Source organism: Cyprinus carpio, chromosome B5, assembly GCF_018340385.1.
Source record: "Cyprinus carpio isolate SPL01 chromosome B5, ASM1834038v1, whole genome shotgun sequence".
Classification (NCBI taxonomy): domain Eukaryota; kingdom Metazoa; phylum Chordata; class Actinopteri; order Cypriniformes; family Cyprinidae; genus Cyprinus; species Cyprinus carpio.
Window position 1 is genome coordinate 27,442,108 of NC_056601.1, and position 26,539 is coordinate 27,468,646.

The 26,539-nt window shown below is 34.3% G+C and overlaps 1 protein-coding gene across 5 annotated transcripts in view; it reads right to left on the reverse strand.

Annotated features, from left to right (window-relative positions):
* The window catches only part of LOC109079802 (disks large homolog 4-like), a 159,698-nt gene that overhangs the window by 23,842 nt on the left and 109,317 nt on the right, over positions 1 to 26,539 (reverse strand). For all 5 annotated transcript variants that reach the window (XM_042725123.1, XM_042725125.1, XM_042725120.1 and 2 more), the window contains 4 exons: positions 8,729 to 8,782; positions 8,407 to 8,457; positions 6,599 to 6,723; positions 206 to 375 (listed from right to left, as the gene is read on the reverse strand). In XM_042725123.1, coding sequence (XP_042581057.1) covers positions 206 to 375; positions 6,599 to 6,723; positions 8,407 to 8,457; positions 8,729 to 8,782 — 400 coding nt within the window. The remainder of the gene's footprint in view (positions 1 to 205; positions 376 to 6,598; positions 6,724 to 8,406; positions 8,458 to 8,728; positions 8,783 to 26,539) is intronic.

Below are 26,539 nucleotides of genomic sequence, written 5' to 3' on the forward strand. Positions count from 1 at the left end.
CGCTGCGACTCTGATTGGTGGAGCTTTCTGCACAGCATCTTGGGTAATGTTGTTTCTAACCCCAAATTTCACTGCTGTTGAAATAATGCAAACAAATAGCTTCGACCAAAACATATACAATGTTAATGTTGTATTGCCAAACCATGATCATTTAGTGCATCTTTGATGATCACATTTTTTATTATTATAAGTACAAAGTCCATACCTTTTGGCCCTTTGATGAGCTTGATTTCTGTGACTTTCTCAGCGAGGGGTTTCCTGCGTAATACATAGAGTCTGACGATAGCGCCTGCCTCCTTGAGAGCCTCCACCGCCTGACTGTGGGTCACCTCCCGAACATCGACGTCATTCACAAAGAGAATACTGTCATTTACTCTAAGACAAAGAGGGAGCAATGGAAATAAGCAATTAATAATGCAACATCTGTGAAAAGCTGCCAGTGCTCAGCCATATATGAACCTTTGAACTGACAGCTGCCTAAAAATTTAGTTTTTGAATTTAAAAATTACTTCTTTTTTTAGTTTCTGGCAACACTGGCATACAAGACACAAACAATGTTATGTTCAAATTATATTAAGTTATATTTTACTGTCTAGAGAGATTTTATTTCTCACAGAATACACAACCACACAGCTAATATACTGTGGGCTTACATACAGCAGCATGTTAAGGCAGAATTTACACATGAACGAACTGGACTAAAAGTTGGCCATTTCGAGATTATGGACATCAGGCGATAACCATGGTCTTTGGCTGACTGTCAGAAGCATTAACTCTGCCTTGTGTCAGCTCCAGAATGCAATGACAGACTTGTCAATGTATAAAAAACAAGTTCTGATTTCAATTTCATCCTGCGTTTTTTTTTTTTTTTTCTATGTCAAAGATAATGTTATTGGATGGTTTATGAGTTTCTTCATATTTTCTCTATCTGCTGGAAACTGAAAAAGAGGTGTTTTATCGCATCTATGGCTGAAAGATTTCAGTGACAGAACCTATGGCTGTTTCAGTGTTTGTTTGTGTTTCGCTGGTTTCTTGGAGTACTTGTATTTTGTTTTTTATTTTGAAAGTTCTTGTTAAGTATTGTGCCACGCTTTGTATTTATGACTTGCATTATTACTTCAGTCAAAAATCATAATGATAGAAGAAACTGAGTTTTTCAAAACTCTGAATCAATTGCAAAATGATTCGCTGTACAAAACAATTCACAAACCAATTGCAAACAGTCAATTAAATCTATTAAATACAATGTATAAATAATTAAATATCATTAACGTTATAAAGCCTGCTTTGTCCTATTTGATAGATACTTTTTTTTTTGAGGAACGTTTATTTGTTCAGCTCTCAATCAGTACTGAATTGCCTCCATCATTGTTTTGTCCTCCACAATAAAAACTACAGAGTTTGATCAATAAAACTAAGCCTTTAAACATGATCTTACTAAGACATATTACTGGGAGATAAAAAGTGACAACTGATATTTATATGCATTTTATGTAAGTAGTCTATAATACTGCCTAGTATACTAAAGATTGCATTGAATTTTACATTACACACTAAATAACATTTGCATATTTTTCTTAAGTTTGAGTCTCTGAATAAAACTGAAGTGTTTTTAAGCTCCATATCATAATACATGATAAAAAAAGATATAAAATTTATGATTTAAAAAAAAAAAAAACATTTTGTCAATCTTTTTACAGATTTTTCTATTATTTCATATGTCAGGGCTTTACAGGGTTAAATATGAAGTGTCTGTATAATATGTGTTTAAAATAATATAAATAGAATTTGTGTTTTTTTTATTTGTAGTGCTTATTTTATGTTTTTATTTACAGTTTGGTTAACTAGGCCATATATTTGTTTATATATATATATATTTATATATATCACTTGCAATTATACGGAGCCCCGCACATGGCATGCAGGAAAAAAAATAGTAGGCTTAATCATGTGCACGATTTACTATTTCGTTCCCTCGATTTATAAATTGTGCGCACGATTTACTAATTCGTTCCCTCGATTTGCTAAATCATGGACACGATTAATAAATCAAGAGAATGAATTAGTAAATTGTGCGCATGAATTAGCAAATTGATTGAACAAATTAGCAAATTGAAGGAACGAAATAGTAATTGTGTGCACGTTTTAGTACATTGAGGGAATGAATTAGTAAATCGTGCGCACAATTTATTTATTTTTTCTTGCATGTCATGTGTGGGGCTCTGTACAATTAAAACTGAACCTACATTACAAAATTGACCAGAGATCAGTTTCATTGGATCACCAGATCAATGGTGAATCCTTGTGAAGAATCATTGCAATATAGAAACGTTTGTTGTGAGTATGTTTGATCAGTACAAAATGTTAATAAAATTGCACTTTGACCCTAGTGATAAACCACCAAGAACATATATAAATATTTATAAAACTGTAAGACAGAAACAGTATGACATACTGTAACACTGTATAAAATGCGCAAAAATATGTGATTCAGTTTGATACGCTTGATTGAAACCCTTTTGTGAAGCACCGTGTGCTTTGTGTTTACCCGTGACATTTGTTTCTGACATTTGTTTCTGTTGTCTTGTTTTTGCCTTATTTGGGTTATTCTTGTTACATCATGCTTTGAGATTTGAAAGCTATGGGGGAGGGTGAGATTAAAGTTTGGCTTGTTCTTTACACAAAGCTATTGTATGACTTTAGAAGATTTGTATTATAGTACATGTGTCATTTTACAGTACATTTTGTCCTTAGTAGAGTTCAACAGCACCAGGTGATTTACTTTAATACAGAAAATTTGTGATTTACTTTAAGTTTATGTAAAAAAGCAGCCAGGACATTCTACTAAATGTCTTTTGTGTTCCATAGAAGAAGAAAAATGATACAAATTAAAAACAATTTGTTGAACGAGTGATGAAATAATAGTAATTCTTACATGAAATGAGCATTTTCTCACAGAGCGCAACACCATCTGACAAAAGACATTTCACTGAAACTGACAACTCGACAGAACACCACAAATATTCCTTGGCTTTCAGAAGTGCAAATGCAGCACTAGCTATGCTGTCATCCAGAAACATGAAGCAGAGATTACACAGAGTGGAGTATAAGTGCCATCATGCCTTGACTGACTGTCAATACAGTTTTCTGGAAATAACTGCTCATAAATATTCATCATAAAGCCCTCTAATTACCACTGACCACCAAGAAAGTAGAAAAACAGAAGTAAAGTATTTTAAGGTTTTTTTTTTTTTTTTTTTTGTGGGGTTTTTGGTCTGTCAGTTTTGTCAGCTCTAGCCTATTCCTTAGTCTACATGGACTACAACAACTTCTCCACACACTATGAAACACAGAATGGAGCTTGAAAACAGGTGAAGGCCTTTTAGTATAATTGTAAGAACTCCCACTTCAGATCATTCATGTGTCTTTATGCTGTGAAATCTTCAATTATTTTTATAAAGTAAATGTAAGAAAGAATAACTTTTATATTGTTTTTAATATTTCAAGACTGAACTGAAGCAGGTTTACTTGGTTATTAGACAATTTTTTTTTTATTTTTTTTTTTTTTTTTTGAAAATTGTGTTAAAATGTGAGTATCAGTGATCATCCATCAGGCTTTTGAGGAACATTTACTTGTTCATCTCTCAGTCATCAATAAATAGCATTGCATTAAATGTTTTGAAAAGAGCTTTGATCACAAATCTAAGCATTTAAATATCATCAGGACAGGGCAGCTGGGAAGAACATGGTTTTCAATCACACATAGGCTTAATATGCACATAAACAAAAGCTCTGTTTCAAATCAAATGCAGTATTTTAACCCAAATGTATCTGTCACTTTGTAGAATCTAGTCTAATTAAACAAATGTCAACACAGACAGGTTGCATCCCCACATCCTTGAAAGCATGAGTGAAACTACACAAGATACTAGTGACCACATGCACAGCTACTTGGCACAACCTTCCACATATTATAAACTATTAACAATTGTGTAACAATAAGCTACTGAATTTGTCTCATACTTGAAGTTTGCCTCGATGATTCTGTTATTTTTCTGTTAATTACAGTGAATAAGTGTATAAATAAAGCATAAAAAATATATAATCTCTAGTCACCTAACCATATTCCTAGAACTGTATAAATATCTTGTTGAATTTACTGGGAACAAAACGGCAGCTGTGGTTTTCAAAAATTCACCACAAAAATGTAGTAACAAAATTTTAGGTATTACGGGATGGCATGTTGGCACTTGTATATTTTTTGTATATTTTAACTATATATTTCATTAATTGGTTAAATACCAATATATAACCTTAATATGCACTAACAAAAAATAAATTAATACAGATGGTAGAAAGCCACACAATGAGTTGAAGTTCATAAAACTTTGCCAATACTCATTAAGAAACGGTGCACAGGGTGAAACATGCAAAGACAAAACACCATCATTGTAACAAACATCAAAAAAAAAAAAAAAAATGCAATAATCATTACCTTGTAACAGAAAGTGTAACAACAACAAACACCCTGACATACCTTACTGTTAACAAAAAATAAGAAGAAACAAGTTTTTAAGAAAATATATTCACATAAGATGTGCCATGCAGGGACTTTTAGGGATGACCTTTTATTGTTTTTCATTTTACATGCAAAATCCTTCAATTTGACATTGTTTTATAGTAAAATTTTACAGTGGTAGCCATTTAAAGTTTTTCACTGTATATGATAAGGTAGCTTAAAGTTAACCAATTAACAGGCTTTTTACTGTAGCATTTTAAGCATTTTTCTGTAAAAAAAAATGTATGTGCGTGTCTGTTTAAACACAAGGAGATGTGAAAGAGTAATCAACTTGGTGTTTGCATGCTGTGCGCACAGAAAACATTGCGGAGTACCAAATCGAGTTCTCTTTTGCCTCTTCCTTCACTGGAATGGTTTAACATTGCTTGAATGTGTAAATTGGCAAGACAAAAAAAAACATATAAATCATAAAATGTAACTCTATGATGTTAAATTTTGCAGTTAATCTGTGAATCACATGCATGCCAAACTGTGGGTCCTGGTCCATTCAGATCACAGATCAACTATGATCTGTTCCACCCCTAATGTATATTATATAATAATCTGATAACTTGCCAGTACTATGTAAGTACTTGCAGTGCAGAGAATGAAGAAACAAAAAGTATCTTTTTAAAGTATTACATTAACTCTAAAATAGTAAGTATTCACATTCTACAATAAAATCACACTGTGGGGGAAAAAAGTCAATTTGGTCCCAGAACTGCCATTAGTAATGAAGCCCAACTGTCTGCAGAGAAGAGCAGAGGACAGCATAAAACAGCTGACAGTCCATCAGCTCTGACAGTGTGTGTCCGTGTGTATATTTGACTCAGGGTTTGTGGTTTAAAGCGAACAGTTCCCTCATTAAGTAACATGTCACTACAAACCCGTATGATCTTGATGAACAGATTGAAATAAATCATAATTCACTGACATTCTTCACCTCCAGTGAGCTGAGAACCACTCCAGCACCGATCACTCAGACTGCTGCGTTAATTGGATCACTGAATAGATTTGACTCTATTCATTTTATAACAACACGATGGTGAGGAAATAATGACAGAATTTTCATTTTCGGGTGAACTTACCGCTCTCAAGCTGCTATTTCTGTCTATCTCTTCTCTTTGCCTTTCTCTGTCTCTCTGTTTTTCTTTCTCTCTCTCTTCAGTGCTATTTCTGTCTGCTTAATTTCTCCTGCAATGTGAGTGAATTTGTGTGCAAACGCGCATGTGTGGATGTGCTGGAATGCTCTGGCGTAAAACTGCATTTGTTAGCAGGAATCCCAGCTGGTCCCATTATAAATGCATCACTAGTAGTACATCCACAGAGCTATTTAACTGCAACTATGTTTTTATGAATGTGAGCATACATGTCCATATACAATACACATACAGTGACCAAAAACTTAAGTCAACTAAAAATTAAGTGTAAAAAAAATAGACTTTATGTGGGCAGAAGAATGCAATACAGATTGCTACACTCCAATTTACAGGTTTACTTGTGTTTTCAGCTCATCAGTTCTTTTTACAAAATGTTGAGAGAGCACGTGCTCACGGTTGCCAGGTTGAGAAGATTAAGTAACCCACATGGCAGAAAATGATTTATGAAAAAAACCCTCTGATAACCATGAAAGCTTGTAGAGGCTTGTTACCAATGCATGATAACGGCAAATGCCAAATTAAAATAGCACATTTTCTGTATGAAAAACAAGTTGCAAGATATTGCAGAAGATCATAATTAATAAATCAGCATAAAAGCAGAAATCATGATAATGATTAAAATATGATTCATTGTGCATCCCTACTTAAGTCACATTTAAAATATATGAATATCATTGCATTAGACAGAAAATATCAAAGCAAATGGCATTCATTTCAAAAAAAGATACAGTACATTTATATATTTCACAAAAAGGTTTTTAAAGATAAAACAAATAATGTTATCCATTCCAATAATATTATACATCTATAAATATGACTTAAGATATAAATACTTTCTGGGGCCATTGTATATGCAATCCACATACAGGCTGTGTGTTACCTGAGCCTCCCGTCTTGTGCAGCAGCTCCTCCTGGAATGATCTTGGTGATGAAGATGCTGGGGTCGTCTCCAACATGAGGGTTATCAGTCCCTCCCGCGATACTGAAACCTAGCCCAGAGTTCCCCTACACACACAAATACACACACACACACACACACACACACACACACACACACACACACACACACACACACACACACACACACACACACACATATACGTCTGGCTCATTCAACAGAATGACAGTCCCTCATTTACATATAGTGAAGCTCTAATATGGGTGCCAACCTATATTCACATGCATTAATTTAGCTTTAGATATCAAATGCAGTTTATTAATATTGAAACATGTTATTTATTCATTGTGAAAAAGAATATAATGGAAGTAATATACTTAATTATATACAGAATTTATTTTGGGGGAGGGGACATTTTTGACCTTATGATTACTGGATAATTTAGAGTTAACAGGAAGCAAAGTGGAAGAGAGAGAGAGGTCAGTATCAGGAAAGGTCCTCGAGCTAGGATTAGAACTCGGGACGCCCGTAGCGCAACATCACTGTATGTCAGCACACGAGCCCACAAGTGAACTGAATGTGATGTTTATAGACACGTGACTGCATGTTAATTTCAATTAAATGAAAATGTATTTAAGTTTAAATTTATGTTTAATGCAATCAGGTGAACTTGAGTGCTTTTGAATCAACTTAAGTACATCTGTATATAAAGAGTTAATTTGCAAAAACACATTACTCAGTTTGTAACAATTTTCAAAAATCATGTTTTTTCATTGTGCATTCCAGTTAATCTCAGTCAAACTGCAGTTAGGTTATTTTGATTAGGTAAAAAATAAATAAAAAAAATATAGCTAACTAACACAATAAAACACAATAAAAACATGATAACATAATGAAAAACATGATTTTTGAACATTTTTAAAAACAGAGTTACCTCTTTTTGCAAATAAACTCTTTATATATAATTTCATATTTATTTTATTGTTTTAGGTTAAAATGTACTTCTGAACATACTTAAATGTTTTATGGTAAACTAAAATATATCTTAATGTAATTTCTATTAATACTTGTATGCCACGTATTTAATTGCACGTTTCTAATGAAGTTGCAATTGAATACATTTAAAATACATTTAAATGTCATACTGAATAGCACACTAAAGATAAATTAGCTTATAAAACAATTATTATCAAGTACTCCACTATGTTAGTCAATAGATCAAATTATGCTCCCTTAATAATCAACAAAAGATTATTAAAAAAATAAAGATTTAAAATGTAATTTAAAGTAAACATTTTCATTTGACACTTTTCATACTTTCCTGGACCTTGACTGTGTATTTTACCTGGCAGTCTATGGGACAGTCTCAAGCCTCCCTGTTTTCATCCAAAACATCTTAAATTGTGTTCGGAAGACGAATGAAACTTTTACGGGTTTGGAACCACATGGGGGTAAGTGATTAATGACAAAAGTTTCATTTTGGGATGGAGTATCCCTTTAAGTGTATTAAGAAACAGTCATCAAAATGTCTCTCTTTAAGTTAGTGGCTTTGAATTCATATTACATCATTTGCAAGTACAGTTTTGTAATAATATACTTTTAAGATTTGAAGTACACATTCAATATAATTCAGAATAGTTCTTTTTCACAAGGATATGTAAAATATTATTCTCACAAAATATTACTTTACATTAAAAATATAAAAAGTACCTTGTCAAACTGAAAACAGCACCCAAACAAAGAATGAACTATGTTAAAAAATACAGGACTGTAATTGTTTGCAAGATTACCCTTTCCAACGTAATCTCTTCATATTCAATCTCTCCTTCTGCTCCATTGACCTACAAGACAACACAAGCACAATGTCAGATCCACTGAGACATGTCAGCTCAAGACATGCATTATACAGTAACAGACATGCAAATATCTACATTTACTACATTTACTAACACCACAGTTAGGGGCTTCCACAACATTCTTATTTAGCTAATTTAGCGGGTGGCTGCCAGTGCATTATTATTAGCAATGTCAGGGTATTCTTGATTTCAGGTATCATTTATGTCTGAACCACTAATTGTTACTAATTATTACTAAAACATGCATGATACTTACATAAGGTGAGCCATCCAGTGTGTCTGTATTTACCACTACTGGTGGAGAGTTCGCCTGCAGGAGGAAAGAGAGAGTATGCTCAGCGCAGTGCTTATTAGACATAATGACTATGTCTGGAATACACCATGGTACTACTTGTGCTTAATTTGCTGGACACAGTATGCATACTGTGCACAGTAAGCAACTGTTCTGTATGCATGCTGAATATCTTGACCTGCTACACTACTGTTCAAAAGTTAGTTGACAGTTTTGAATGTTTTTCATGTCTCTTTTGCTCACCAAGGCTGGATTTTATTTGACTGAAAATGTATACAAACAGTAATATTGTGAAAATATTATTGAAATGTAAAATAGCTTATTCTATTGTAATAATAATAAAAAAATAATTTATTGCTGTGATCAAAACTGAATTTTCAGTATGATTACTCCAGTCAGCATCACATGATCCTTCAGAAATCATTCTAACATGCTGATTTACCATTTCTGATTATTATCAGTGCTGAAAACAGTTGTACTGCTTTATATCGTTGTGGAAAATATGAAACATTTTTTCAGCCATTATTTGAAATAAAATATTTTGTAACAGTATATAAATTTCACTTTTTATCAAATTAATGCATCCTCACTGAATAAAACAATTTCTTTCAAATAATAAAAGTAAAATTTTACTGGCCCCAAACTTTTGAATATAGTCCACAATTTTATTTCCTAGATGACAACTAGACACCATTCACCAAAGTAGACATGCAATATTAGGTGACAAGAATGTAACTATCTGAAATGTGCATTATACAGTAGGCAGTCTAATATATACAGTATAAGCAGTAAACCAGTATTATGTTCAAAACAGTCCAAATTTTCATGAGCCTGAACAGTTTTGCAGGTCTTTCCATTGAAAAAATGTAAAAGCCAACATCACATACATCTACTGATAAGCTGTACTACAGCGTGCACAACCCTCTATTACAACTCACACACACTACAAGCTTTTATAGCTGTAACATCTGCTAGCACTTCTATTGGTTTCCAATAAACGTGATTAGAGACACACACACACAAACAAGCAGTAATGCCCTCCAGCTCAGTTTCAAACTACTGCCTTTTTTTACAGGGCGCTGCAGCCGCCCACATGATCACATTAACACACACTCAACTACACACGCTGTCAGAATCTAATTCAAGTGCTCACTGCCCCATGGCTTCGATTGTCAAACGAGAGACACATCTGAAAGAGATGAGCATTTTAATGCAGCCACAGGGAGAAGGAGTGTGAGAGTGTGTGTGTGTGTGTGTGTGTGTGTGTGTGTGTGTGTGTGTGTGTGTGCGTGCTGTGGGCGAGCCATTCTGACCCTCAACATCTAACATGTAAACGAAACAACCATTTTTATGGCTGTCCAGTCCAATACACATGCACATCCTTCGTATCCTGGGCAACTTCTAAAGACAAGTGTGTGAATTGCACATTAAAAAGTAGGTGTACTGAATGTGCACTTGAAGTGTACTTCATATATATATTAAAATACAGTAGTTGCAGATAATATAATGTTAATTAAATAAAGGCCACTTAAGTGTACTTTATGCAGATAATATAATGTTAATAAAATTAAAGGCAACTTAAGTGTATTTAAAGACAGTTCAATTTGGTTGCACTTTATTTTAAGGTGTCCTTGTTACAGCGTAATTATACATTTAAGTACTAAGTAATATTAATTAACTACATGTACTGTACTTAGTGTATGGTTAGGTTTAGGATTAGGGTTACTTGCATGTAATTATGCATAATTAAGTGTTATTATAATAGTAAGTACATGCAACATGTGTAACAAGGTTACCTTAAAATAAAATGACATGACAGTTTCTTAACACTTAAGCGCACATTTAAAGTTAAGATTTGAAATTATGTTTACATTTTTTAAGAGACATTTTAATCATTTTTAAACAATCTTTTGTCAGTTCATTTGAACTAATTTGATATTACATTAAATATTTTAATATACAGGGCCCTCCAAATGTATTGGGACAGTAAGAACCAAATTGCTCTGTTTGTTGTGAGTCAGTAAATCTGTAAATATGATTTAAAAAAACAAGCAACAGCTTTAAGTTCAGTTGTGCCAGCACTTATGCTTACATCAGATAAGGGGATGAAACTCTAAAAGTGCTGTCCTTTTTATTTGGTAAAACATGTATTTGTTGAAACACCTAATAATAAAATGTGACAATCTGTAGTTTTGTCCCATACTCATATTTTAATCATATTTACAGATGTCTTGACTACACAGCAAACAAAGGATTTTTTCCTTTACTGTCCCAATACTGGAGAGCACTGGACTAAATTGCAACTTCATTGTTATAAATGTGTAATTACAAATTATACATGACATGCAATTCAAAAATTACATTAAAAATGACATTTAAGTATATTTTAGTTAATCACAAATGCTTGTCAAAACATTCAGCAGTACCCCTCAACCGTATTTTAAAGACAATAATTAATTAGTAATTATAAAATGACATATAAAGATGTAGCCTACTTAAATCCTGCTTAAGCGAGTTTAAAAAGTACTAACTCTATTCAATATAAACTTTAACTATAATACACTTTCATTTAATTGTAAATAACATGGAATTAAGTGTCTGAAAATATTAGTTTGCACATAAGTGTTTTTTTCCCCCCAAGTATATTATTTCTGTATTAACTGCTCATTTTGAAAGTATGCATTTTCATAAGGGTAAACAGCAATGTAATGAATTGTCATATGAAATAGAAAAGGTACAAAACAGTATGGTACCATATACTATAATGTGGTGGCATCAGATAATACTATGGTGTTCTGATATATAATGGTATTAATTTCATAGGCCATGGTGCTTAAAATGATACTTAAAACATACTTCAAAGATAAGTACAACATTACCATCATATACGATCGAAAACACAATTTTATTACAACTAATATACCCCCACATACTTCATATGATCCATTTTACAATAGTGGCTTTATTCTCATGTTTATTGCGTGGCTTATAATTAAAATCTCCAGTGCTAACCCACTGTAGACTTTCTGCAGCCCACCAGATTTACTGTCTTTACTGAAATCTTGAATAATGAACAGATAGTATTTCAGTACAATAATCAGAGCCCTGCGCATGACATGCAGAAGAAAAAAAAAATGATGGCCCCAAATTAAGATTAAATTCCCAAAATGTATTACTTTGCAGCCATGCTTTACCAATTGAATGAATGAATGATGCATTTATATAGGGCTTTATTGTGTATGGTTGTACACCCAAAGCACTTTACAATCATGTGGGATGGGTTCCCACGTTTGAATAAAGTTAAATAGTGACAATAGTTTAAAGGAATACTTCACCCAAAAAGGAAAATTTGCTTGTTACAAAGTTTGTATCTCCATGGGAACAGATTTGGAGAAATGTAGCATTACATCACTTGCTCACCAATGGATCCTCTACAGTGAATGGGTGCTGTCAGAATGAGAGTCCAAACAACTAATAAAAACATCACAATAATCCACAAGTAATCCACACCACTTCAATCAATCGGTTAATGACTTGTGAACCAAATAGCTGCATGTTTATAAGCAACAAATCCATCGAGATGTTTTTAACTTCAAACCATTGCTTCTGGATAAAATATGAATCCGCTAACCATAATATAGCTTTCTCCAGTGAAAAAGTTGTCTCGTCTGAATCAGGAGAGAAATATGCACAGATTTAGTTCTACGATTTAGTCCTTTTAAAATGTAATAACTTTAAATGTAAAATCAAATCACTAGTTAAAATTATATAACATTTTAGAAATAAACTATAAAATTATAAGTGTGTTACCCATGCTTGATAGTCAACACATCAATAAGTCTATTTCTTTAAAGCATGACAAAGGAAGAACTGGTCCAAAATATGCAAAATTATTAAAATAACATGAAAAGGAAATTTGACCATATTGGTCTCTAAATGTCTTCAGAATTTTGCACTCTTGACCAGTAACTCACAGCACAAAACAAACTGTGACCCACCAGTTGAGAAGCATATGGCATGCAATGCTAATTACCACAGCACATATAAAAGAATATCAATCACGTTTACAGTAAATACACCTACACCGGAATCCTACCAGGTAAATGGAATAAATGTGTTAAACTCTCACGTTTTCAAACATACTGAAACATTGCATGAGGCTGCTTTGATCAAATAAAATAAAAAGCTAAAAAAAGTTAAGTTGCTGACTTCCACTTAGTATCCATGCATGACATAATCTGTAAAGCACTGGTGACATGGTGCAAACACCACCCACAGGAATTATGTTGCTAACACAACATACATTCATCCACCTGGAAAAGCCATCCTCAAAGAGCACACATTTACTCAAGAACTCATGTAAGCGCATTAATAAAATATGATCTTCATGTTTTTGCTTTTAAACCTTCTGGTTCAATTGCTTTACAGAATTCCATCTTTTGCTTTACATTGCATTTCCATGAGTTTATTGTTATTTCACACACAAAAAAAGGACATTTTAAAGAATGTTGGCAGGAGCAACTTACTTCCATACTATAGAAGTCAATGGCTACCGCCAACTGTTTGGTACATTCTTAAAAGAAATGCAAACAGGCTTGGAACGACATGAGGATGAGTAAATGATGACAGAATTTTCATTTTTAGGTGAACTGTCCCTTTAAGAATGGAAGATGGGTAAGTGAGAAGCTGGATTGAATCTTGGTGAGTGGGTGGTAATGTTCTACTCTTCTCAGTCTCTCTCTCTCTCTCTCTCTCTCTCTCTCTCTCTCTTTCTGCTCTGTTTTTCACTGGATTTCTCTGCACCTTATTCCCCCTCATCTTCCTCTCAGCTCTCCCTCACTGGTTCTCAGGTTTCTTGTGATTTGTTGTGCTGCAGTAGTCTGTTGATTAGCATGAGAAGATGCTCTGTAGCTAAAGCATGAAATCAGCCTCCTACCCTCAAATAATTTCTTCTCTCCTACTCGTTTCATTTTGCCTTTTCTGTCTATTCCTTTTCCAAGTTTTATTTCTCAACACTCTATTTAAATGCTCATTTTACAATAATAGTGATGACAATGATGGTAACAAAGACATAGATGTAGCAGACAAGGATTTCCACAACGTTACATAACCAGAGCATTTCTATCTTGCTACAGGGAGAATGAGCACATATTCACTCACTCACACACTACACAGCCTCATGTAGGAGTCACATCTGTCTCTCATGCATCAAAACACAATCAGACAATGATTAAATATAATTATCATTGGAGTAAAAAAAAAAAAAAAAGATTTATTGATACACAAGGAAACTACTTGTGTTTAAGCCATGAAAGGCTGTGCATTACAGTGATTTTACCATGTTTGGTGTGTTCAGAGGTCTTAGGCATGATGAGAGGCATATTAAATTAAATTGTAATGACAATTTAATTTCCCTTTGGGGATTAATAAAGTTTATCCAATTTAATCTAATCTAAAATAATTTATTATTAATAAGAGGAGCTTATTAGGTTAGGCTGTTTGTGATGGAATAGGATCAAACGTGTGTTTATAGTAATTCTATCGCATTTTATTTGATCATTTTCACTTACTACAACTTTAATAAACCATTAGATTGATTTACCCAACAGATTGATAATAATCAGAAATGTTTCTTGAGCAGCAAATTAGCATATTAGAATGATTTCTGAAGGATCATGTGACACTGAAGACTGGAGTAATGGCTGCTGAAAATTAAGCTTTGCATCACAGGAATAAATTATATTTTGAAATGTATTTAAATAGAAAACAGTTATTTTTATTTTCTAATTGTAAAAATATTTCACATTATCACTCTTATTATTGTATTTTTGATCAGCTTTGGTGAACTAAAGAGACTTCTTTCAAAAACATGAAAACTCTTGCTGTAAATGTTGACTGTTAGTAAAAGTAAAGCTGTACTGAATGTCAGTGTTGTGGTGTGGAGATGAAGCGTTTGTTCGTTGGAGGGTAAAAACAGCACAGCTGTCTGCTGCTCACACTCGTCCTCTCATTATAAGAAACATCTGTTTATTTTTTCACATTCTCCAGCCTTGTTTCTCTCTTTCCCTTCACCTCTCTTCACTTATTAAGACAGCTTTATAATTGCAACCTGCAATTTATTCATGTCACAGAAAAAGAAATAGACAAAAGAAAAACTTCTAGAAAAAAGTAGACACACTGAGGAGACATGATGTAATGCATGTCCATAAAATCCAGGGTTGAGTGCTAAAATTGTGCTTGTGCCTTTTGGCATCCTTTAATAGATAAACAAGGCATGTCGTCTTCATTTTGCTCTGTGGTCACAGACTCGTGCCTACACTGACTGAATCTGATACTCTATAAACATAAAGTTCTCAGTAATCTCAGTAACTCACTAACTGACCACTATAGTATGATGCATTGTTGTAGAAACAAACAAATTAATTAATCAATATAGGGCCGTTGTTAATGTCACACGCATGCACGGTGGTGTAATAACGTCTGCTAAATAATAGATTTGAGATCTCTGAGATGCTGCTAAACATTGCACCTGAGGACTAATTTACTATTTTTTGTTCCTGACCTGTCATTTTTTTTATGTGATGTTTGATTCATCATGGGTTCCCTTTTATGTCATTCCTTTTTTTGCCCTTGGTTGACTGAGTTCATTTAGTTCAGGTGTGTCCCTCATTTAGTCTTTATTTAAAGTGTTGCCGTTCCTTTCTTTGTCCGGTGTTAACGACATTTCATCTATGTATAGTGGTTGTGTTCCTAGTTCTCTGAGTTCTCTGTTTGAGTTATAATAAATGTGGTTTCCTGATCCTGATCCTGCTCATGCGTCGTGCTCTTCACAGCAGCCATATGTGACAAATGCACTTTACAAAACATATTAAAAAAAATAAAACAAACATCTCAAAGTACAATGCAAGTGTCAAACTGCTACAAAATTAGGAAGGTGAAAAAACAGAATAAAACATTTACAAGTATAATATAGCCCACATACATATAAACATATAATCACAGTATTTTTTTAAGTTTTGCACAGAAGCTGAGCTTTACGATGGATGGAGATGGTGATTGCATCTGTTCCTTTCACAAATCAATATTTTTGCCTTGGAAGAATTGTCGTAATTTAATCATGACCAAAAAATTCCCATGACCATTGTGTCTGCATATTAATGCCAAAGGTTTCACAAAGGAGTGAAAATGTTTTGGCATTACAGTATATTTTAGTTCTCCAACATTTTTCTTCACAAGTCCTCGGTTTGTACTCCTAATTTATAACCGGCATTTCCTTTTGTTCGTTCTCCGAGTTTGTCGCTATTCACACTACTCCGACATACAAAAACATCCACCCACTGCAATGATAACACTTGGATTAGCCAGGACAATTTTTAATATAACTCCGATTGGATTTGTCTGAAAGAAGAAAGTCATATACACCTATAGGATGCCTCGAGGGTGAATAAATCACAGGCTAATTTTCATTTTTGAGGTGAACTAAACCTTTAAGATCAAATTTAAGTAAGAACTAAGGCTGGTGCAACCCTACCCAGTATATCTCAAAGATCTGCCTCTTCACTGTAACTGCAGAGTCTGCAGAGATCGACAAACTAGTGCAGACAACATGGCTACAGCCCTACAAGAAGATTGAGAAACCCCCAAAGAATCCTGCTGAGAAGACCGTCTCAGCCTGAATTACCATGGAGTGATGAAGCTGACTGAGTCTTGATGATTAAGCTAGTTGAGAAGCAGCCACAAAACAACAAGCACTGGTGTCTTTATCATCGTATCATCCAAGAAAAATGTAGTGTTGTATTCAAACCTTACTTTTATGTTTGATGCACAAATTCAGTAAGTTATGCTCTACACTAAACTTTTTAAAATGGGAACAGTTACATAATCACACTTTGTTCTGCTTGACTGATTTCTTCAACAGTCCAGCATTGGATTCATCTAGGTCTCAGCAGCCCCTTGGTTTCACACAGTCTCACCTGAATTTAACTGTTATATTATATTACAACATTTTCACACCGGTATAGGGTATCAGAACGAATCAGACAATATAAGAGTCGATCAAGAACATGGTTGAAACATGAGGAGCCAAATTCCACAAAAGAGGCCCAAGACACAGGATGTTTGTAAATCAGATCCTAGCGCCAGCCAGTCTGAAGCAAGCCTAACCAACCAATTCTTTTGTAGTACAGCTTTCAATGTTAACACAAAAAAACACATTTATCATAACAACTCAGGAAGGAGACTGTCAATTTCGGGCAAGTAAGCAAGACTGATGGTCAAAGAGATGCGTAGCATGACCATCACATGTAAATCCATGATAATAATAACGGTCACAAGCTCTTTGGATTGACTTTCCCCCACCCAGGACAAAGACCATACTGAGATTCCTTAGGAGACCTTTTAACCTCTCTGGTCTTCACAGAACATGTCCTTATGTTCACAAAATTGGCACAGAAACTGTCTTTTACAGATTTAGATGCACCAAAATGAATTCAAAAAGACTTTTAAACGAATATCAATCCATTGCTTAACTCCATATTAAGTATGTAACCCACACATTTGACTATCATGTTCTAATCACTTATTGTGTATGTCTTTTTAATAACTATCAAATAGCTTAAGGGTTCATATTCATGTTTCGTATGTGTATGTTTGAATCTTCTTGTTTGAAACATTTCTTCCAATCAATACGTTGTCAAATGTATCATATTCTTGTTATAGAAATCATGTCCAAAATTATACTCTGCAAGAGCGGGAAAATATGGACCATGTGTTTGATAAGATAACATTTGATTTATGAATTGTGTGGAGAAACATACGAGCAAAGACAATATCTAATTGGTCAAGACACCATTTGGGAGGTGTCCCACAGCCTGGTTAAAATACTCAGGACACCATCAAATGATGCTTTTTAGTCATGTTTGGTTTTTAGTCATCGCTTTCGCTTTGTGCTTTTAGTCATATTTTGTGACATTACTTTTTACGTTCTTTGAGTGCTGTTCCAGCGTGCTTCGGCCTGCAAGCCCGCTGCTACTTAGCCACGATGAGAAGAAAACCATCTAGTCTCGTTACTTCTATTCTTATACTTTAATTTCTTTTCTTTTCAACTGAGAGTTTCGTGTTCTGAGTTAAGTTTTGTCTTTGAGTTCACCTCGGGTCTGTGACCGCCTCAAACTTCAACCAGCCAACAACCCTGCATCTTCAAACAACTCCCAACCACTGGGCTCCCAAGACATCACTTCAACATCTACTGAACTTCCAGCCAATCAGCAATGATGACAACAAAGGGAACCCCTTACACAGGCAATGCAAGTACCTCCAGATGCTGACTGAACTGGTGCATTTAATATAAATTTTAACCTCATTGAGGAACTCAAATCGAGGGTTAATTAAGAGATTGATGGTTGTTCAGGTCTATGCAATTGCACATATTGCTGTAAACTTGGGATTTCACATTTTCATTCTCTTAAACTCATTCTTTCCTCACTCTCTCTTCCTTCAACTTGTGTGAATGTGTGAGTGCATGTGTTTATGTGTTAGATTAGTTTATATTGTCTTAGATTTATCCAATAAAGTCTTATTCATATTGAAAAGAGAAGTATCTTGTGTTTTGTGCTTACAAGTTAATGTCTTATACTGACAATCTTGTTACTGTGCTAATTAAAAGTGTTTTCACTATACTTTGGGTATTAATATCCATTGCAGAGTTGATGTTATATGGCTCGCTGGCCATCTCAGTGATCAGCCGTAAAACAGTGATTTTGTCCAAATTCCCTATAAAAATCTTAAATGACTCCCACTGAGCTAAACTGACCTGTTTCCCTTACACCGGTGTATAAACTTGTGACAAAACCGTTATTACTGGACAGGACCCTGGGGTCAGGACAGGACCCCTCTGTCAAGCTCCTGAAGTTTGCGGATGACACTACAGTCATCGGCCTCATCAAGGACGTAGATGAGTCTGCTTACAGACAGGAGGTTAAAAAGTCTGGTGCAGCCTTAACAACCTGGGGCTTAACGCTCAAAACTGTGGAGATGATTGTGGACTTCAGGAGGAACCCCCCTGCGCTCCCCCCACTCACCATCATGAACAGCAATGTGGCTGCAGTAGAGTCATTCAGATTCTTGGGCACCACTATCTCTCAGGACCTGAAGTGTCTTTCTAAGAGTAAAATGAATGCTAGAAAGATGGATTCATTATTATTCTTAATGAAAAGCACAACAACAATAAAACAGTACACTGACAAACTAGCTTATATAATGTAGCATTTATTCACAAAAACTAATAAGATTTGGCATGGCATACACACAGGGGTGCACAGAATTTTTTCAGCCTGGTACTCATAAGAGAACCTGGAGATTTGGTTTGGTCCTCACACTGCATACAGCGTGACCCATTAAATATAACTATAGAAAATTAATAATAGTTATAATATTATTGCACTTTATTTATTTATTTATTTCAATAAAATAATAAACTAAATAATAATGTGTGATAATATTATTAAAATAATTAAAGGCAGGCCTAATATTAAATACAAATACAAATATTTTATAGTAAACTTAAAAATAAGATGCTAATATTTACTACTACTTAACTTGTTTGCCTCTTTAAGAAGAATCACATTATGTATTCCACAATTGTAAGTCGCTTTGGATAAAAGCGTATAAAAATAAATAGATAAAAGTGTTTTCATCATTTTCAAACTTAAAATCAGTAGGCTTTTATTTTGGCGGGTTGCCGGCAAATAACTATACACGCTTCCGGATTTAGCGCCGCTGCTGACTAAAGAGCATCAATGAATGAATGTCAAAGTTTTTCATTGTGCATTGAAAACGGCATCAGATAGCTTAGATTTATGTTTTCAGTTTGAAAAGAAATATTATATAGTACAGATTGTCGATCTAAAATGGTAATTGTGTATTAACAGCTGTCAACCATCTCGGTACGCAAATGCGCTGTCAGAACCTATATATTAAAACGCATTTATTTATTTTGGTCACGCATGCGGACCTGCGGACCACTTATGTGCACCCCTGCATATACACCACATGCTGTAGTATATATCGGCCATTAATTTACGGAAAGTTTAGTAAACACTGTGGAATCAAATAAATAAAAAATAACAAAAAAAATTCTCCTTTGTGTAATGTCAGGTAAAAGCAAAGACAAAATGAAAACAAAAAGAAAATTAAAACTCAGTTGGCAACCGGTGACAGTACTTGATCGTTTTTTGCCAAGAAAACCAACACATTCACCTTCTCTTGTTTAAGAAGCAGTCTTTTACTTTTTTTAATTTTGTTTAAAAACCATATCCTCCGCCTGCTATTGTTTCTCATAATTTTTGCATTGGGCACCTCTGCGCATATATACACTTGAGTGAATGCACCTCTTACTCTCTTCACGTGATCAGTGAAATTGGCTCCTGCGTTAGCAGCACCACACACGTGTCGTGGTACTCTTGTGAACGCATGTCAAAGACTGACACAGAAGAGAAGAAATTGTTGTTTTCTTTGCACATAAAATTAAGGTTGAACCACTGATGTTACATGGACTATTTTAACAATGTCCTTTCTACCTTTCTGGGCCTTGAATGTGGTAGTTGGATTGCTTGGCAGGGTCAGAAAGCTTTCAGATTTCATCAAAAATATCTTAATTTGTGTTCTGAAGATGAACGAAGGTCTTGGAATTACACGAGGGTGTGTAATTAAATAAAAAACAGAATTTTAATTTTTTGGTGAATTAACCTTTTAACATACTAAGATGTACCTTTCTGGGTAAATAAGGTAAAGAGATGTATATTTTAGCTTTTGTACCTTAGATGACAGCTCCAGTGACAGCTTTGTTCCTTTCCTTCTGAGAGTGTGAGCTCTATAATAAATTGGCCATGGATGTGGTTGGATACTTGGTTTAACCAATCTTTCTGTCTGTCAATAATTTTGCAATTTCACAGAGCAGCACCTACTGTATGGGAAACAGGAAGCTGAGAGTTGTTCTAGTTAATGAGGATTATTCAAGTTAAGTGCCATATTCAGCTTCATACACAGTTGTCAGTTTGTTGTGCAAAAAGCAGTATCTGCTTTGTAGACATTAGATTTTCCTGTCATTATACTACCAGGTCATTATTATCATCATCCTTATTTTTCTGGATGGTGTAAACATATGAACTGTTACTGTAGTCAGTATGTTAGAAAATCACAAGAAGACTTAAAAAAATTCACTCTCTCTGTCTGTGTTGATGAATACGTTTGCATGGTAAAGAGGTACTCCTACACTTGAGTGGGTTACATTCTGGCTGAACTCGGCCACATGCATCACACGTCACAAAGCACACTGACTCAACAGAGTATTCATGTCAGATGTCTTATAATGAATTTTAACAGGAACACAAATGAGACAATTTGGAAACAATGTGATTTTAAATGGTGATTACCAGATCTCCAAATGTCAAAAAATTATTAAATACAAAGTTCTGTCATGAAACTCTAAATGGCGCAGGCCGATACATTCTAACTCAGTCAGATATAATCACTTAATATTGACATGGTACAGTTGATTGGTTTCTTTTGCATCAGCAGCCAATGAGCTCACTGCTCAGTGTTCAAATACTTGGCTAGTGCTTGCTGTAGCAGTTGCAGCACACTTCAGAAACCCTCCACCTTCCCCAGCTCCACATGTACAGACCTGCTACAGGGTAATTTCATGTAAATAAATCAATCAGTGTATGAATAAATACATTCATACTTACAAATAACAAAGTAAATAAATAAATGAGTGTATGATTATACATGCATAAAAATATCCCAAATAAATAAACAAAAAACAAAATATAAATACAACCCTACACAGGACAAGTGTCAGACCTATGCACCTGTTTTTCTCCCTCATGTGCTCTGTGACCTAGTTTCCCGTCAGTGTCTGATTGTCATTTGGTTCAGGTGTGTCTCGTAATTATCCTAATTTACTTTAGTATTTAAGTCCAGTCAATGGCTGTGTCCGAAAATTGAAAAATGCTGCCTTTGGAGGATGCATTCCAAGGTAGGAAGGCATCAAGTCACGTCCGAATTCAATGTTAGAGAGATGCCTTTATCTGGCCGATTTTTGAAGACAGCATAGCTGTATCCTTCACTGCCTTTGATATCCCACAATCCTGTGCGTTCCATTCTGTGACAGTTAAGCTAAAAAATAAAGACAGCGTCTGAAAGTTGTGGTTGGTGGTCAGTTTGTGTGTAAATGTACGTTTTTTATCAACGTTTTCCACTTTTGATGTCATTTCTAGCAAGAAATTAATATTGCAGTAATGAAATATTCACTTAGTTATCACCAAAGCTCTCTATATTTTGCTGTAGATCATTAAACCGTTACTCTGCCTCAGAAGCCTGTCCGAAATCAGTTTCATGGGTGCCTTCATGCAAAAATGCTGCCTGCAAAGTCATTGCGTCATGAGGCAGCAAGTCAGCTGCCTAAATTTTCGGATGCAGCTAATTACGTTAGTTTTTGTCCCGTGTTAATGTGTACGCTGTGTTGTACATGTGATTCCTTCCTGTCTTCTGTGGATTTATCCCTCTTGTGGATTTATTAAAGACTGTTTGAATTATTCTTCTTAGTGCACCTTTTGTACACCGCAACCCATGACAACAAGCAGTTTGGAAGATGGATGTAATTGTAAATTACTCGCACTGGGTTAGGTAGGTAGGTAGGTAAGTAAGCCCAAGTAAGTAAATAAATAAACACGAACAACTGGAAAAGTCCTGGTCAAAAGGATGAGTCATTGATCAAAAGAAACCCTGATTCTCATGAAAATTTTAAAAAAATGCTGTATTTTTTACGAGCTGAAATATTCTTAAAAATGAGAACAAAATGAAGTTAACATTCAATATGATCGTTCTGACAAATACACTATATTGATTATGATTAATATACCAATTTGCTTGATATATCTTTAGCTGCCAAATCCAAAAAGCCAGGCTTAAAGGAAATCCCAGTTATGCTGTTCACATGCTTTAATGTCATTTGTCTTAAATATGATCATTCTGTCATGACTTGAAGTCAACATAAATCACTGCTGCTAGGATTTGATTTAACTGGTATATAAAACTAGGCTACTTGTTCATTAAATACAAATATAATGACACAACCTCACTGTCTGTAGGGACGGGAACCAATGCAAAAGCTACAGTAAGAAAGGGTAGTGAGCTAGTTAGAGAGGCACAGTATAGTGAGAAACTGGCCAGCAGGGAAGGAAGAATGCTGAATGTGGATAAGCTGGAAAACGTGTGTGGCGGGCTGAAAGGAATGTGATGGGAGGGCTTGATGCTGATTCCTCACATTAACCAGGAGTCATTGCATAAAAGAAAAAACAAATGTAGGTGGGTGGTACATCAACGTCAGCGTACGATACAACATATAGCATTTATATTAGCCTGTCAAAAATAATGTGTTTATGTGTTACATAAAAAACATTATTTCAGTCTGTTGGCCATGGGAAGGTGAAGCACAGGTCATAAACTGACAGCTAAATTTAGATGCAAATACAAATTATGTAGTGCATTACCACTGTAAGTACACTGGCACTGTTAGACATTTATTTTCTTTAGAATCAAATGCACCGACAAAATGTTTACTTAAATTAAATATGAACTAAATCTTCATGTAGGTTTATCCTAGACTACAAAATATGAATATACACCTTTAAATGCAGGCCACACACATACTCAAATATTGCTGACCATTAGTTTTTATTCAGAGACCCTCGGAGGGATTTGAAGGTTGAAGGGAGTGCAGCAGATATTAGTGAAATGAACTGAGAGCCAACCAGGGAAATGCGAGGAGCAACAAATGAAGAGGAGAAGGGAGAGGAGCGGATATGCATCTTAAAATTAAGATGAATTAAAAAATAAGAAAATGAAAGGCCCGAAAACAGAAGGAAAACATGAGGGAGTGCATAAGGCCAACGGTGACCACCCATCCCGCTTTGCATTGTACCACACAGCATTTTCACCCCTGGTCCCGCACATTGCATATTGAGAAAATGTCCCGCATTTTCATCAGTCTGTTGGTTTTTAATTGTCATATTCAGAAAATGTGCATGTGTTTTTTTTTGCCTTTTTAAGAAAGCTTTTTATTTATTCTTTTTATGCAGTGTAGTTTCACCTATTTTTTCTCAACTATTTACCCGCCAAAGCTGTCAATCAAAACTCACACACAAATACATAAGACATTTTTTAAATCCTATCTAATGGTTGAAAACAAAGGAGTAAACATGGTCACTAAGAGGCAGTGACAGCTGTCAATCAAAATGTGGAGTAAATTTTTAACTACAGTATTATAGCCGAAACAACACTCAAATTAAAAAATTTGTATGCAAACATGTAAATTGCATATAATGCTGTTTTTAAATTAACTTCTAAATTATACAGTTTCTATTTTTTTTTTTTTTTTTGAAATATAGGCCTAATCATTTACACAGTGGCTGCCATAACTTGTTTCATAAAAGATTTATTAAAACATACATTAAATTAGACATCACTAACATGTATAGTAAAACATAATGAAAAATATTTCTCAAAATACTCTTCTCTCGACAAATAACGAGCTCCTCACATACCGAACACATGCGTACTGACCCTGAAGAAGGCTGTTTGTGCCGCTACGCGTGGGTTGGTTTTCCCCTATGTCTTTTAAATTTTCTATCATGAAATAGCCAGTTCATTAAAGGCTTTTTATAAATTTCTAAAGAAAAGTGCCTTGGATTTCCTTCTACTATATATATATATATATATATATATATATATATATATATATATATATATATATATATATATAAAGCCTTCATATCAAAAATATACTTATATAGTTCCATTTGTACTATTTTATGTTATATATTTAGATCCCTATCACCAAACCTTAACAACCACTTTTCAACAATCTAAAAAATTAAACAATCAGAAAAATGTACAGTGGCAATAACTTTAGTTACATTATACAAAATATAGAAATTTTTAATGGCCAATCCATTTCCCATCTCTAAACTTATTTCTAGCCATTTAGTAAATATATACATATACAGATACATTATAAAGACAAATGTAAAAGACAAGTGTAAATCACAATAATGTATTTGGTAACACTTTAGATTAGGGAACTAACTAAGAGTTTTCTCTCAATAAACTCCTAATTTGCTGTTTATTAATAGTAAGGCAATTGTTAAGTTCAGGTATGGAGTAGGGTGGGCCAGCCACAAGGATACGTTTTCTCCCTATATTTACACTTTGATTTGAAAGAAAACAACACATCCCATCTCACATCTCAAAAAAAACAGCAACACCTATCTGCATACACACAAAATACGCCAAAATGGCACAACGCTGATGTGTAGTGACACAAAGGAGACAAATTGTTGAATAAAGTCGTTATTTTTGTTTTATTCATGTACAAAAAGTATTGTCGTCGCTTCATAACGTTACAGTTGAACCACTGATGGCAGATGGACTATTCTGACGATGCTTTTCATACTTTTCTGGACCTTGACTGTGTATTTTACCTGGCAGTCTATGGGACAGTCACAAGCCTCCCTGTTTTCATCCAAAACATCTTAAATTGTGTTCTGAAGACGAACAAAGCTTTTACGGGTTTGGAACGACATGGTGGTAAGTGATTAATGACAAATCTTTCATTTTGGGGTGGAGTATCCCTTTAACAAATGTGCAATTTAACAATTATGAAGATCTTTAAATAAAGACTAGTATTTGGTTGTGTTCCTCACACAATGCAATCACATGGATTCTTAACAGATTTTTAATAAAAGAAATTACCTTTATGATTAATTTATGGTGAATATGTGGAGTGTATTGTTTTTTTTTTTTTTAAAGCAAGCTATATGCTGTCCAAAGCCCAAACCTTGTTTCAAAGTACCTTCCCCACCACTGACACTGACAAACACTATGCATCACTGGAACTGGTCAATATAAAACAATCAATAGGGTTTTTCCTTGCATACTTTTCTGATAAGCTCACACATTTCTTCACTGGCTCAGTCTTTCTCAACAACACACATCTTCCATCCTCTTTTTTCTATGTATCAACACTTCCTCCCACTCTCTCTCGCTCCCTTTAATCTACGCCATCAATCATCTCTCGCTTAAGAAGCACATTGTACTTTTCCCAGTGAGGGGGAGCTGGTCACCATGGAGTCTTCCTTCTCTCATCCCAAAATGGCCAACATCCAGCTAGCTACACATTTATGCTACAGCACACTGATAAACTGTGGCAGCATGTTAGCATGCTTTTACTCACATTTTATGGTCTGTGTACTTCACTGGTAATGGAAAAAGACACTTTTGACAATGCAGTAAATTAGTAAAAATATCAAAAAATTGTGTCTTCCCTTGTGAAAAAGATGTGTCCTTAATTGTACTGAATGTGCACCTGTAGTGTACCTCAAATCCTAAAATTATATTAAAAAGAGTGTACTTGCAGATAATATAATATTAGTAAAATAAATAAGCCACTTTAAGTGTATTTAATGAGAGACACTTTCATGACTTTGTTTCTCAACACACTTAAGTAGACTTTTAAAAAGTGTCAAATGAAATTACACTTTAAAGAACATTTCAAATGACTATTTTTTAGATTATCTTTTGTTGTGCTTTAAAAACATACACTGATTTTGATGTTAAGTAAAATACTGAAGCACATGTAAAGTACTTGATTATAATTTTAACTGCAGTGTGTTATTTGATATTACATTTTAAATTAATATATCTTAATTAAACATA